This window comes from Lithobates pipiens, unplaced genomic scaffold (genome assembly GCF_037356315.1).
Source record: "Lithobates pipiens isolate NorthernLeopardFrog02 unplaced genomic scaffold, aLitPip1_a1.2 Scaffold_18, whole genome shotgun sequence".
NCBI classification, from domain to species: domain Eukaryota; kingdom Metazoa; phylum Chordata; class Amphibia; order Anura; family Ranidae; genus Lithobates; species Lithobates pipiens.
Genome location: NW_027507758.1, coordinates 112,148,613 through 112,164,021, shown reverse-complemented (window position 1 = coordinate 112,164,021; position 15,409 = coordinate 112,148,613). Strand labels below are relative to the sequence as shown.

The 15,409-nt window shown below is 41.1% G+C and overlaps 1 protein-coding gene across 4 annotated transcripts in view; it reads left to right on the top strand.

The window, feature by feature from the left end:
* RALGAPA2 (Ral GTPase activating protein catalytic subunit alpha 2) overlaps positions 1–15,409 on the top strand; it is a 529,040-nt gene that overhangs the window by 260,442 nt on the left and 253,189 nt on the right. For all 4 annotated transcript variants that reach the window (XM_077486017.1, XM_077486019.1, XM_077486020.1 and 1 more), the window contains 3 exons: positions 6,551–6,661; positions 10,793–10,861; positions 11,548–11,685. In XM_077486017.1, coding sequence (XP_077342143.1) covers positions 6,551–6,661; positions 10,793–10,861; positions 11,548–11,685 — 318 coding nt within the window. The remainder of the gene's footprint in view (positions 1–6,550; positions 6,662–10,792; positions 10,862–11,547; positions 11,686–15,409) is intronic.

Below are 15,409 nucleotides of genomic sequence, written 5' to 3'. Positions count from 1 at the left end.
CAGGAAGTGCTCAATGTAAGGGCGGAAATGCACTCCACTGTGGACTCAGAAAACAAAACTTAAGATGGTGCTGCTTAACCCCTGGAAACAAGTTTTTTAAAGTTTCTTTAAACAGTAAGTAATATGCAATTTGGGCTGGATTACAGTGGCTATAGTCTGATAATGACTTATTATAATGGACTAAATGAAAAGAAGCATCAGAGTGGGAGAGTTTACTTCCTCTTTAACGCACAACCCTTGGCTAGTGAAGTGCCTGAGGGTCCTACAGAACTAGACAAATGCAGCATATACTGTTCTAGTTTTCATCTTCAGTATATGCTGGAGGTAAATTGAATGGTGAACTATAAATTGTATACAATATTTGGCTAGTCTAAGTAGATGGGTTAGCTGCAGATCATATCTAATCATATCATATCAGTTTTTTGTGTTTCTTTTGCAGTCTGTGACTGATTGAGGAGATTTCTCTATTTGATGTCCTATAGACACAACAGGAAGTGGGAGAAAATCTCTCTTTTTAAATAAGTGTATCTATTAGAAGACTTCTCCTTTATTTCTATTCTGGTGATATCTCACAATTCTGGAGTTCCCACCATGTTGTGATCTTGGTCACCAGGACAGATAGCTAGGGAATTTCCCTTTTGGGAACACAGACTGCAATAAAAACTTCATTTAGTTTTACAAATAAGCCTTCAAGACTAAATTATGGAACATGTTTGTTGCTTTGGGCTACAGCTTCACTATCGCAACAGTCTTTGTAAGTCAGTACTATTTGTCTTCTGTTGAAGAAAAGTAAATCTGGTTGATACAATTTAGAGATGGGGACTCATTCACTTGCAATAGAGGCTTGTCGATTGCACTTTCCTTTGAAATCTTGGATAACATTGGTGACCTTACACACTTGTGGTTGTGTCATTAGACTGCTAACTCTATACTTGATTAATGAGAAAGAAGTAATACCAACTATCACTTATTTACATTCGTATTTAAACCAATTTCTCCTGGTCATAAGCTAAAATGAAACCTGAGTTTGGGTTTCTATACAGCATGTTTAATATCTAAGGCACTGTTAAATGAATGATTGTGGGCTGGATATTGTGATTTGATTGTTCATATTATCAATACCACAAATGTAATATCTAGTAAACTTTTATATAAATGATTGTAGGCTGAGGCATTACTCACACTAGGTGGGAGAAGAATAACCAAGTATTACAAGTCGTTCTCTTTTGTTCTCTTGTTTTGATGGAAGATCCTGTATCACATGTGTACTTGAAGCAGTTAATGAGCTCAAATGAATGTACAAGAGGCTCCATTTAACATGACACAACATGTGGTCGAATCATATTGTTTACCATTGAAGTGCATGTGACATTTGCAAGATATGAACTCATTTATCTTACCATTGATATTTTTATTAGATGGTAATAAGCACACTGCGGCATTGGATCATTGGGTTTATTTGCTACAAGAATCTATTTTGTTAGTGTTTGTAGTTTCCTCCGGAGTCCAAAAGCATTCAGTTATGTAAATTGGCTTATGGGGAATGAGCCATGGGGTGTATGTGGGGGGTGATCTGATTGTTAAGGCCAATAAAACAGGGACAGACATCTATGTTAAATGGGTACTCTGTAAATGGCTTCATAATGTGTTGGTGTTTTATAAATAATTTTCAGGCTTTGAGGAAGCCTTGCCAATCCAATTAATTGGTGGTCAGTGGAATAAATGCCCCTTACACTGCTGACCAGTTGCGAGAACGCCCCACTTACATTGTTGGTCAGAATGCCACTCTTACAGGCATCTAAAATATCATTGGCGTCAAACAGCTCGCTCATGTAAGTTAGATACTGTATGCCACAGGTCAGGAAATTTGTAGCAACCTCTGTAGGAACCTTTTGTTTAGCAGAACCTTTATTGAGAATGTCAGCATCAAACAGACTATATAAGCTTCCCATTAGCTCAGGAAGATATGAAAAATAAATTGTACCCATGATATAGCTTACAGTGTCTGGAAGTCTTAAGCATAAGTATCCTAGTTGTATAATGGCTGCATAATATCTTTTAGATTTTTAAAAACAATATAGTTTGAAGTGCTAACTAAACAATGCATTCAAATTGTATCCAATAAGAAAGGCCGTTACACCACTAGTGTGTCTTCAAGGGTCACAATGGGGACCTTCCCATGCTCCAGGGATGCTCGTGCAGCCTCCCTGTCACATTAGGTTTCACGCAGAGGGGGACAATTTATGATCTGATCCCCTGTACGGCTTGGCCTGCAGCAGCTGAAGGCCAGCTTCTCCTCCTCTCCCTCCTGCTGCTTTCAGCTGCTGCAGAGAGAGCCAAACAAGGGATCCCTCTCCCCACATTGATCACTCTCTCATATCCACTATCAGATTCTGCCTGCTGCAGGAATTTTGTAAGTTACGTTATGTTTGTGTCTGCTAATAATAATTTTATTGCAAATAAAGATCCAAAATAACTCTTTAGCCACTTGGCGTATCTTGGCACTTGGAAGTGGCAGGTGGTAGTGGAAGGGCCCCAGGTCAAAGTTTGCATCGGGCCCACAAGTTTCAAGATACGTCTCTGCCTTGCACTATGCAGGTGTTAGTGGATCTATAGGAGAATGTACAATCTACTTGTAACATGCAAGGGGTGAGCTTTGTTCCTATATCTGTATTGTGACACTGGGAAAGCTGAATGCTGATCTCTCTTGAATAAATAGGTTTTTGGGAAATGTTGGTTTTCTGTTCATTTGCATGCATTGTGTAAATACCAAAGATGTTCCAGCACCAGACTCCCTCTGGTGCTTGATTGGTAGGATAATACTGAATTCATTACATGCAGAATTTTTAAACAGCTATTAAGCCTAATGACTAGGCAATGAAATATGTCTTTTTACTGTGAAAATGCATGATGCAATCAGGTATGCTTTTCACTTTTTTTTTAAAACCTATGCCAGGCTAATTAAAACCAATATCTGATTTGTTATTATTCCTGTAATTGCATTGTGGCCTTGCCTTCTTTTCCAAAGAAAAGGACATAAAGGGCTGTCATGTGTTTTATAAGGCATAGTTTTCATTCCGTTTATGACATTGTTTTTCTGCTTTGCAGCTGTCATGATTTTACAGTCCTTCATATTCCACTGTTCTTTGCTTGCCTCAGTGTTGCTAATTTCAGCACCATGGACAGTTCCATATCTACACTGCCTTTCTTTCCGTACAAATTAAATAGATGCTGCTTTTACAATACTCAGTTTACATTCCATAAAATAATAACCTGTTAATATATACAAAAGTTTAACTGTCAGTCTTATTGAGCAAGGTAGTGCAAAGAGCAGTGGTAGCCTTTAATATTCAATAACATTCATTTGGAGTCCGTTTAAAGCAGGCAGACCAGTATACCAGGATTGCTGATTTATTACTGGATATAGTTTCACATATTTTTTAATTTAATAACCTAGTGAAAAGGCAATATTAATAAATTATCCTAATGAGACATAAACCTTTAAAGCAATATTAAACCCACAAGAAAACATTTATTATATTGAAGCTTACTAAGTGCTAGATGGGATCGCTGCTTTTGTTTCCTTTTTTAAAGAGGAGCTCCAGGCTCCTTAAGAAAAAATACTGCAGCTGCTGACTTTTAAGGGCACTTACCTGTCCAGGGATCCTGCAATGTCAAGCCGATTCTTCAATTGGCTTCGGGTGCAGGCACCGGCATCTGTAGTAAGGGAAACAGGAAGTGTAGTAAATAGAAAAACACAATATGGGAGCTCCCAAAGCTGCATAACCCCAAAGTATTCACAAAACAGAAAGTTTCCCCAGGGTTTTTTTTTTTAGCAGCAGGGAATTTGTATAAAAATGGTTTATGTAAAGAATCATTTATTTTACAGACAATAATAATTACAAATGAACTATAATGAATCATCCATATAGGTAGTGCGACACAAAAACAGACATGAAACATCACTCCTAGCAAGGAACACCCTATGTATAAGCATGGTTTGCCAATTGTATTTGTAACATATGTATCCTCATGGAAAAACCCCGATGCATTTCGACCCTTGCGATTTCCGGTCTCTTCAGGGGGATTTATAGTCTAGGGAAATATCAAAATATCTAAAGACATTGGACAGTATAAAAATGTAGGTATAACATTTTAAATTGAGCAAAGTTATATCTCCATACACATAGAGGTATACTTACCAATGGGTAGATGAAGATATGAGGATGTATCGCACAAACCAGCATTGTAGGATTGTAATTGTGCAGTGATCCTATCACTGCCGCACATCGACCCCCCCCCCCCCCCCCCCGTCCTCTGGGTGGGCACATAGTCCACTGAGCTTGCAGGGGGCCACGTTCTAGGACCCAAAGATGAGGATGGGGGGGGGGGGTAAAACACCTGCAGATGGACATGCAAAGACTTTTTGTGAGTCATCATTAGGTAATGTTAGGGGAATGTCTAGAAGTGCTTGGCAGCTAGGCTGGATACTGCCTGGTCACTGATAGATTCATATTCTAGAAAAATTAAGTTATACATAACCTGGTGTAGTTTATTTGTTAGTTGGATTGGTTATAAGAAGGATTTGCTAGCAGTGAAAAAAGGTTAGGTGGGGGGTGGGGTATAGTGATGTGATTAGCGAAGTGAAAGTGCATGATGTGGGATTGACTGATGGGGCAATAAAAATGTAAAAGTGAAAACAAGAAAACTGGTAAAAACTAAAAAACAAGTGTTAAAAGTGAAATGTGTTGGGAAGCTGGGGGATGAGTGTGAGTGTGGGGTGCCTATGTTGATAGGGAGGAGAAAGTGTATATGTGGAGTGAGAAAGGAAAGGGGAAGTGATTCAATAAATGAAATGATGAAAATGAGATAGATTTGGGTGCCAAACTGTGATGTGCCACTGAATAATATATACGTAAACTAAAGCCCCGTACACACGAGAGGACTTATGTCCGACAGACTTCCGAAGGAGTTCTGCCGGAGTTCCGACAGAGTTCTGACGGACTTTTCGACTGAGCGGACTTGGCCACACACAATCACACTAAACTCCGACGGATTCTAACGTGATGACGTACGACTCGACTCGAATAAGGAAGTTCATAGCCAGTAGCCAATAGCTGCCCTAGCGTCGGTTTTAGTCCGTCGGAATAGCATACACACGAGCGAATTTTTCGAAGGGACCGGGTCCGGCGGAGTTCCGTCGGAAAAATTTGAAGCATGTTCCATATTCTAAAGTCCGTCAGACTTTGGCGATTCAAAAGTCCGTTGCAGCCCACACACGATCGAATAGTCTGACGGAATCAGTTCGTCGGACTTTGGATGTTGAAAAGTCCGCTCGTGTGTACGCGGCATAAGAGGATGGGACAAAGGTTATACTACATAGGGATAATGATGTATAGGTTAAATCATGATATTGGAAAATGAAAATGGGTGTGACACAAGTACAAAGATTAACCAGTCAAAAGCATTCCAAGCACTCCATCAGTCTTATATTAGTATATGACAGTGTAACCAGGGAACACCTCACGATCTCCTGGGTGCTGCAGGGTTTTAAAGTGTCTGTCTGCATGATTTGTCCATTGTCTGCAGGTGTCAGGCCCCTTCCCATCCATCCTCCCATGGGTCTTGCAGCTTCACAGCCAGTTTCCTACTGTGCATGAGCAAGCCACGCTGCGCTTTCTGAATGGTTGCGCTGTCTTCTGGAACCTGTGTGTGTTCCCAGAAGGTGGGGGGGGGGGAGAGGGGCCAGAAATGTTGTAGATTGCGGGCCGGCGATCTTATCCAGAAGTGGGAGTGTGTACCTATCAAAACCAGTTACCCCCCCCCCCCCAAAAAAAGTACCAAATGTGGCAATGGAGGGGGGGAAGGGTGCAAACAAGTATAGCTTCCCCTTTTGGGTGGAGCTCCACTTTAAGCTTTCTTTCCCTTACTTTCATCTGGTGATTTGGCCAGTGGCATTTTTGTTTTTTCAACAGAACAAAGCTATTTGCAAATGTAGCAGTTACAGTGATAAGACAAACTATTTACCACTGACAGAGGTGCTTACAATGGTCGGCTTTTATTCATGTAAAACCTTTATCCCAAAAGGATAAAAAAACTGTTGCTGTAGTTGCTTGTGTAACTGGAGTTTGATCTGGAGTTTGGCTTCAATTTGTTAGTGAATCTAAATCTGCTAGTACTTATAACACTCCCCTTTCCCCAGACTGGCAATGCTGCTGTCCAAAGGTGTCCTTCATTCAGCGTGAGGACACACTAATGCAGGGGGTTGTGTTACTTGCCAGAAAACTGGGGAGGAAAAAGCCTAAAAAAAACAAAAAAAAACACAAAGAAAACAGTCACTACATCCAAGGATTGGTAAGCTGCAATACATTACATTTTTTCAGGGGGTTTAATGCCATTTTAAATGTAAAAATATGTTTTGTATAAAAGCGCAGCAATATACTTAACTGTAATTTAAAAAATATTTGTTTAGTAGGAAAGCAACGTATTCTCAAATGAAGGGCTCTTAAAATCACTGAATGTAACCAATTGATATTGTTTTGCCTTACAGTTCTCTAATAAAACAGTTGCGCAGGTGGCATGTGATGTCCTTCAGCTGCTGGTTTCATATTGGCAAGAGCTACAGAATCCTAAGTTGCCTCTTTCCAGGAAGATCACTGAGGTAGGATATATCTGAGTAATCCTCTACCATGGTCATTTCAGATGAGTCTAGAAATGTCAAGGGACCTTCAATATAACCCCTTTGCGTTGACTATACACAAATTTGCATTCCTGGCTTGAAGGGGTTAAAACTGCAGGCATTACTGCGGTACTGTTTTTTTGTGATAACAACTGATGCCACTCGGCTGTTATCCTAAAGGAGCGGGAGACCCAAGCCACCACCCAGCGCGTCCGCCGCCTAGGCGGAGGCCCAAACAACGCCGGATTTGGCTTTAATCGGGTTTCCTTTGTAAAACCCCAGAAGCGACGTCACTTCTGGTTTACTCGGCTGCCAATGGCACCAATTTAAAAAAAAAAACATTACAGTATTCAGAATCGCTGATTGTGGCGATCTGAATACTTTTAAATGCAAAGGAGGGATTTGGTTTCTTTTAGACCCCTGATCCCTCCATAAAGAGTACCTGTCACCACTTATTACTGTCACAAGGGAAGTCCTTGTGACAGCAATAAAAGTGATCAGAATTTTTTTTTTCTTTTAAAGGGACAATGTAAAAAAGAAAACAAAGAAGAAAAAAATAAATAAAAATGCATATGCAAGTCGCGCCCGCTAAGGAAACTGTTCAAATGACACGTGAGGTATCGCCGCGATTGTCAGAGTTATAGCAAAAGGCAAAAGACCTCCTCTTTGTCACCATACCACAAGTGTGTGCGGTTTCAAAGCATGACATGTTGGGTATCTATTTACGCAGCGTAACATCAGCTTTCATATTATACAAAAAAAAAATTTGGGCTAACTTTACTGTTTGTTTTTTTTTAATTCATGAAAGTGTATTTTTTCCCCCAAAAATTGCGTTTGAAAGACCGCTGCGCAAATACAGTGTGACATAAAATATTGTAACAATCGCCATTTTTTTTCTAGGGTCTCTGCTAAAAAATATATTTATAATGTTTGGGGGTTTTAAGTCATTTTCTAGCAAAAAAATATGGATTTTAACTTGTAAGCAACAAATGTCAGAAATAGGCTTAGGCATAAAAGGGTTGAGATATCTGTGGGTATGCTGATCATGTGTTGTGTACAGGTGACCAGTTCCTCATTAGATCCAGGGAATTACTGATGTGTGGAGAGAATAGAAGTTAAAATCATGCATTGCTTAGGAGCCTAATTATCAAACCTGGTAATCTGCATGTCCTCATGGGTATATATGCACAAACATCTTCCTCTTCCATCTATGATGCATTTTTATCTTTTCTTCTATTTCAAAAAGCAAGAAGGAAAATGCAGTATGCGTTAATCACCATTAATGTTTCCTAAAATACAGTAGAAACAATAGGTTTTTCATTGCTTTATTTTGCAGACAATATAAAGCAGATAGACAATACTCAGTTCTTCTCAGTTATTATTATTATAATATGTGATTTATATAGCGCAAGCAGTTTGCACAGCGTTTTACAAAATATAGGGAGACATTACAGTTACAATACAAGAGGGTTAAAATGACCCTGCTCCAAAGAGCTTACAATCTGATAGAGTGGGGCAAGTGGTACAAGAGGTTATAATTGGGGGGCGGGGATGAGCTGATGGAAGTGATAAAAGTTAGTAATTGCTGATTTTGATACAGTAGTTGAATCAGGTGGTTTCCTTTGACCCAAGCTGCAATTATTCAGAAACAGGCATCATTAAGGCCGGGTTCACACTGCTGCGGCTAGGAGACCCGGATGTGATTCGCACCGCACTGCAGTGCAAATCGCATCCAATCTCTGTGCGATGCGAGTTCAGCCATACAGATAGTATGGCTGAATTCGCATCGCACCCGTCCCAAACTCGCACAGGACCCTTTTTTTGGTCCGCAGCAGAATCAGATCGCATGGGTGTTCACACCATGCGATCCGATTCCTGTCCGAGTTTGCAGATCGCACTGCGATATGCAAACTGATCTGGGGGTGTCATTAACGTTTCACTGACACTCCCAGCAGTAAGCATAGGGCAGTGTGAACTGCCGCCGGGAGGCATGTGATGCGGGAACCAGCCGCGGATTTTGTCATACAGATAGTTTCAGGTACTTGTAGCAGTTGAAGTTAAAGGGGGTTGTAAACCCTTCTTTAAAGCCAGTGAAGTGACTGGCTTCAGGTGATACACAGAGATGAAACAAATCCTCCTACATAAGTTGTATCTGTTTAGAGCTCTGAGCCCTTCATTTTTAGTTTATTTGTACTTTCTGTCTGGCTATAGTGTTTTGCCCAGGCTTTTGAAAATGCCACAAGGTAGGTAATGCCTTTCTTTGGCCAAGTCATGACCCTCTCTTGAAATCTAAGTTTTGGGATTTTTTTTTTTTGCCAGAGATAGCAGGATTCTGGGTTGCTACATGCATATGTACCAACATTTACTGCAACTCGGGCACAGTGGATCACAGATAATTATCAGATCCTTTTTTTTAAGTTCTAAAAATTACTATTTAACCGCTTCCCGACCGCCTCACACCGATATACGTCGGCAGAAGGGCACATACAGGCAGAATCATGTACCTGTACATTGCCTTTTAAGAGGCAGCGGGGGGCGCGCAGGAAGCTTCATGAGTCGGCTCCGGGTCCTGCGGACTTGATCGCCGTGGGGATACTTGCGATCGCCTCACAGAGAGGAAGAATGGGGAGATGCTAAACTAAACAAGCAACTCCCTGTTCTGCCTAGCAACAGTGACACTGATCTCTGCTCCCTGTGATTGGAGCAGAGATCAGTGATGTATAAAACACAGCCACGCACCCCACAGTTAGCAACACGCCCCTAGGACACACTAATCCCCTACACTGCCACCTGGTGGTTAACCCCTTCACTGCCAGTGTTATTTACACAGGAATCAGTGCATTTGTATAGCACTGATTTCTGTATAAATGACAATGGTCCCAAAAATGTCCGATGTGTCCACCATAATGTCGCAGTCACAATAAAAATTGCTGATCGCAGCAATTTAAAAAAAAATTATAAAAATGCCATAAATCTATCCCCTATTTTGTAAACGCTTTAACTTTTGCGCAAACCAATCAATAATCGCTTATTGCATTTTTTTTTATTTTTTTTTACCAAAAATATGTAGAAGAATACGTATCAGCCTAAACTTTGGAAAAAAAACGTTTTTTTATATATATCTTTGGGGGATATTTATTATAGCAAAAAGTAAAAAATAATGCATTTTTTTTTTCAAAATTGTCACTCTTTTTTTGTTTATAGCACAAAAAATAAAAAACGTAGGGGTGATCAAATACCACCAAAAGAAAGCTCTATTTGTGGGAAAAAAAGGACGTCAATTTTGTTTTGGAGCCACGTTGCACGACCACGCAATTGTCAGTTAAAGCGGCGCAGTGCCGAATCGCAAAAAGTGCTCTGGTCAGGAAGGGGGTAAATTCTTCCGGGGCTGAAGTGGTTAAACAAGTTCTGTGTTTGGTCTTCTTATATTGCATTTCTCAATGGAGCTGCTTGATTATACCCTTAGGACTATCATGTTACATGCTGTAATTCTATTAAAAATAACATAAATGCCAGGGATAGATTTAATGCCATTTATGCAATGAATGGTGGAGCGTGTTAGATTCAGGTTTACCTACCACAGTATCCACTTACTGCAATTTTCATATGTACAGTCCATTTGGATAAATTTAACCAATCACCTGTATTTTTCTGTTAATTATACTATAATGCGGCAGTAACCAAACACCATGTGCAAAGAAGATACAATTATATAAGTATGACAGCAGTCTTATTTTTATCCGTAAAAATGGTATTGGATTATATGCTAGTTTGTTAGAAATATTTAGTGTGTTAAAGTTTTCTGTGTTTGAGATTTGTAGCACAGTAGGTGCCTTTTAATACAAAAGGTGTTCACATGTCTCATTATATAAGATATCCTAAAAATAAGGTGACAGTGGGTGGAGCCACACAGATTTTATTTTTTATTTTTATTTTTTAGAAGAGCCCCCTGTCTTTTTGTGATACACATTGGTTACCTGAAGGGCTTTTTGCATTCTTTTGGCCCAACTCAACAATTGTGAATAGTCTTACTTTTTGTTTGAGATTTGAATATTTCCCCTTTGGGGTTGCAGCATACAAACATCTTGAGTAACTGTTGATCTTTTCTTTTAGATTCTTGTGGCAACGATTTCCTTCCTTCTGCCAAGTGCAGAAAATTCCTCAGTGGAGACAGATAAAAAGGTATATTTTATAGCCATAAAGTAAGTTTTTCTTATTCTGTATTTAGAGATGTCTAAAATATCTGGAAAAAAAAACATCTGTATTTGGAGATTTGGAGAGGAAGACATAAAAATTCCCCAGTACTCACCTTGCTAGTCAGGAGCTGAAATTAGAGCCCAGCACCCAGCCATTTACTCTTTTCCCATGTACTTTTTTTAGTGATTTCACAGATCACTAAGCATGCATCCCAGGGTTGGTATGAAACCTTAAGCTTCAAGGTGGGCAGGAGCAGAACTAAGAACTATGGCAGGGAGAGTATATTGATGAGTCCGCATTAGATACAAGAAGCCTGCAGTAGACTCCACCTTCCAAGATTCACCTGTAACCCTTTTAAGTGATCTTGTGTTTAATAACTTGTGGTTATCTTCACATAAATGTACCAGGGGGTACTTTCCTAAATTACCCTCTTACCCAAGGACCTGGGATCCAAGAAAGATTAATGCCGAATGATTCAAGTACACATCAGTAATGGACTGCTCTTTACATTTTACAAATGACAAAATAAATCTGGGAAATAATTATGGTATAAACTGTCAGCTATAAAGTAGATATTACACAATCAAATACTAAGGCGACTGCTCTGCTTTGTAGCTGGTCTGTTTGTGATAACAATTCAGCCATCTTTTCTCTCTTGTGTCCCCTTTCAGTTTATAGTGTCCCTTCTGTTGTGCCTATTAGACTGGTGCATGGCCCTTCCCCTGCATACATTGCTAGAGCCAATATCTACATTTCCACTTGAAGAGCCACATCAACCTAAACCATCCCTCCTTGACTACATTTACAGGGTAAGTGTTATGTGTGTGTGCATTGAATGTTAACTTTATTCTGCTGGATATGCTCCCATCATCACTTGAGTCATCTTTCTATAAACTGCCACATTGTTAACCAAGGGCCTTCAATCTAGTGGTTAGATCACCAAACACCTCATTAATTGTTAGGGTCAAGTAGAGGCTTGTGGTGGTGGATTTGATGCATGATTTCTTTACTACCAGAATGAATTCAGTAAGGCAGCCTCACTGAATATACTTAATTGTAGTGATTTTATTAATTTTTTCTGTTTTGTTAGTTGGTGCCCTGTAAAATAGATGGAACAGGTTTGGTAGAACCATCTTGTTTTGGATAGCGTGGAGAGGGATTAGAACAACTTCAAGATTTTTCTGATGTCTGTGCCATTGGTGAGAGTCACCCTTTAATTTGTCCTGTTTACCACTATCACAGAAAATGAAGGAAAATACAACATTATGGGTTGTCACCAGAACAGAAATACAGAGGGGAAATCTTCCAATGAGGACACAGGTTCTGGTGACAACCAGAAATTTCCCCACTTTGGAGGAATTTCCTTTTACTTCCTTTTTTGCCCATAGGACAGGAGGTGAAGGGAAATCCCCAAATTAGGCACAGATGGAAAAAGAAAAACCTGACATGGGTATGACCCTCCCTTACTCTATTCAAAATGGGGAAAAAAAAAAGTGTTGACTTTAGTTCTGCTTTAAGTTCACCACACACCTTACAATCTGTTTGTGACTGTGGTTACGTGAGAGAGAATTTTTTTCCTTGCAGTACTGGATTGCTGGCTCATCTACACTTGTAAGGGCCCATTCACACCAGTGCCTGGTAGGAACATGCGGTAAAAATGAATGTTATTGCAGCACACAAATCACAGTACTGTGCATTGTGGTCCTATTTGTTCATTTAGCACACTACTGTACACAGTTGTGAACCATCTGTGCACTACCTTTAACAAAGGCGTGTGTCTGTTTTATGCATGTTTTTGTGCTTTGGAAATCTATTCAAAGTGAATGGTAAGCTCAACGCAATGGGAATATCAGGGGTCTTTATGTGTGTTGTCAAATGTACCTGTGCTATATAAATAATATAGGTGAGGGGGGTGTGGCCGAGCATCGTAGCATGATGGCAGCTTAGTACGGGAGCGCCGACATCCAGAGCCTTAACTTGAGCTATCCGAAACGGGAGACGGCTATACTTGGAGATCGAGAATGACAGGGAGAGGCACATCTACCTCCTGATCGCAGACGGACTCGTCCACCCAGCTGAGCGGGAGTATTCCGGCAATGTTCAGCACACAACAGGCGGCCTCGCAGGCCCTATCTCAGGCCTCGGATTGTGGTACACGGGGTCCCACTGCGGCAGATACCCCTGGGACATCTGTCACAGACATGCAGGTGTCTCCTCCCTTGCCCATGCCCAGCTTAACAGATCTTCAGATAGTGGCCTTAGACATAAAGAACACCCTGTCAGCAGCAGTCTCTGACCTGAAGATTGATCTGAGAGGAGTCGCCACACACCTGGGCCACGTGGAAGCTGTGACTGAGTTTCATGGCCCACCTATTCAGCAAGTCCAACGAACAGCCAGCACTCATACCCAGAATTTGATTGATATGCACCGCCATATGGAGGACTTGGACAATAGAGGCCATAGAGATAACCTGTGGGTAAGGGGGATACCAGAAGCAGTGGAGGGTCCTCAGTTACAGGTGGTAGTCTAGGCAATTTTCAATACCTAACTAGGCAGGCCACCAGATGCGCTAGTTGAAATAGAGCAGTGCCACGGGGTTCTTAGGCCATTGTTTTTGATCTTGTAATCCACAGCACCAGGCATACTCTGAGGCCTTCTCCTTTTTTTGTTGTTTTTTTTTGTTTTGTTTTTTTGTTTTGTTTTTTTGTTTTGTCTTATGGCGATGATGTCCTTGCCCTCATGGAATCTCTGGCATACCAGCAAACTGACTACACGGTCTCTCGTACTCACAATGATCCCTTTGCAGATGGGGACTGAGACCTTAATACAAGCTCCTGATATGCCTGACTCTTTAGGGTTTGTGTCTTTACTTTCTATCCATGTGGGCAATCACCTTACTCTGAGCTGCAGGGGAATTTGCTATAGGGGTTTATCCCTTTTAGTTCAGACTTGGGACTCTATACTGGCCTCTAAATAGTGCCACGAAAAACAAGGTGCCTCATTTTTCCCTGAACAGTGGTAAATATTGTAGCTGAGTTCAACAATGTGTAATATAGAGGATAAGGGGGTATTATGTACACTGAGGGTTAACAGGAATTGTGGTGAATGGATGCTGTACATGGATGCATAGGTAACTAGCATGCAGCAAGGGGAGAGGGACTTTAATTGCTAAGGTGTAGAAATTACTGCTAGACATGCTGTCCTCAGTGTAATTTTAAGTGACTGAGGGAGCAGATTGTTAACAATGTGCCTTCCCCCTTACTGCATGCATGCAGGACACAGTGTACACAGGGAAGCATCCTATGGCTTTCTTGAAGGCTACTCTCAGGAAGCGACGGGGCCTCTGGGATCAGGGGCACCTGATAATCTTGGCTTTATCATGGAGGCTGTTGGACTCTCCTATCTTGCCACTCCAGAGATACTATTCATCTATAATCCTCCGGATGGGCAAAGGCCAATATGTTACGAACTGGTATACGATAGGGTACTGTTGTTATCTGTTTAATCCATCTTTCTATAGTTTGATAGTTTTGATTGATGGTCAGGTTCATCTAAAAACTGCATCATTTTTTTCACCGCTAGGAGAGGGCATGGGAAGTGGAACCTGGTTGCGGGGAGGGGCACCTGCCTTGGAGGCCCACATATGGATATGGTGGGCCCTGAGGTGGGTGCTGCTTCTCACAGGAGAATGGACACCTCATATATCCCCCCCCCCCCTCCCCCAGTTGCTGAGGTACCAGTAGAAGCGACACTTGATCTCCCACTTAGCTCTATAAGGAATTCTGGAAGTAGGTCCATCTAACAGTAGACACTACTCTTGAGCCCTCCGGTCCTCATAGTTGTGATTATGGTCTCCCTTCTTCACACTGATTATGATGTGAAGGCTTTGGATGCACGTGTCTGAACTCGCCCCTTCGGTGTTTGATGACCCCTTCCCCACCTCAGAGAGAGAGGTTCCCCTTTGAATCCGGCTCCCCCCCCCCCATTATACCACAACCTTTCTCTTAGGTGATTTAGCAGGCCTGATGCCACCTCTGGTGACATTTAGACAGGTCCTCCACACCTGGTTACTAGGAGGTTGTTTTCATTCCTCCGGTTGACTGAGCACATTGATTAGGTCAACGTACTAAAACTACCCCCCCCCCCTTTTTTTTTTCCTCTCCTCCTCTTTCTTTCCTCTACCACACCACCACAGATCCTCTCCGTCCATCTTCAACATAAATATTTTAATGTGCTGTCTACTAAGAATTTCTCAGCTCCTTTCTCACTCACAGTGTACTCTTTAAACATTAAAGGCTTCAACATGCCTGAAAAATGTAGCAGAGTTTTAGCAAAAGCATACTGACAGAAGGCGCAAATATTTTATTTTTTTTGGAAGTAACTCATTTTAAATTGGGTACCATTCTGCGACTATTTAACCGTCACTTTCCCACGGTCTTCCATGCAGCCTGTGCCGAATCTAAAACAAAGGAGTCTCGATTTTGCTTTCTAGGTCGTTGTCATTTATCCTTACTGACCAGTTGGCAGATTTA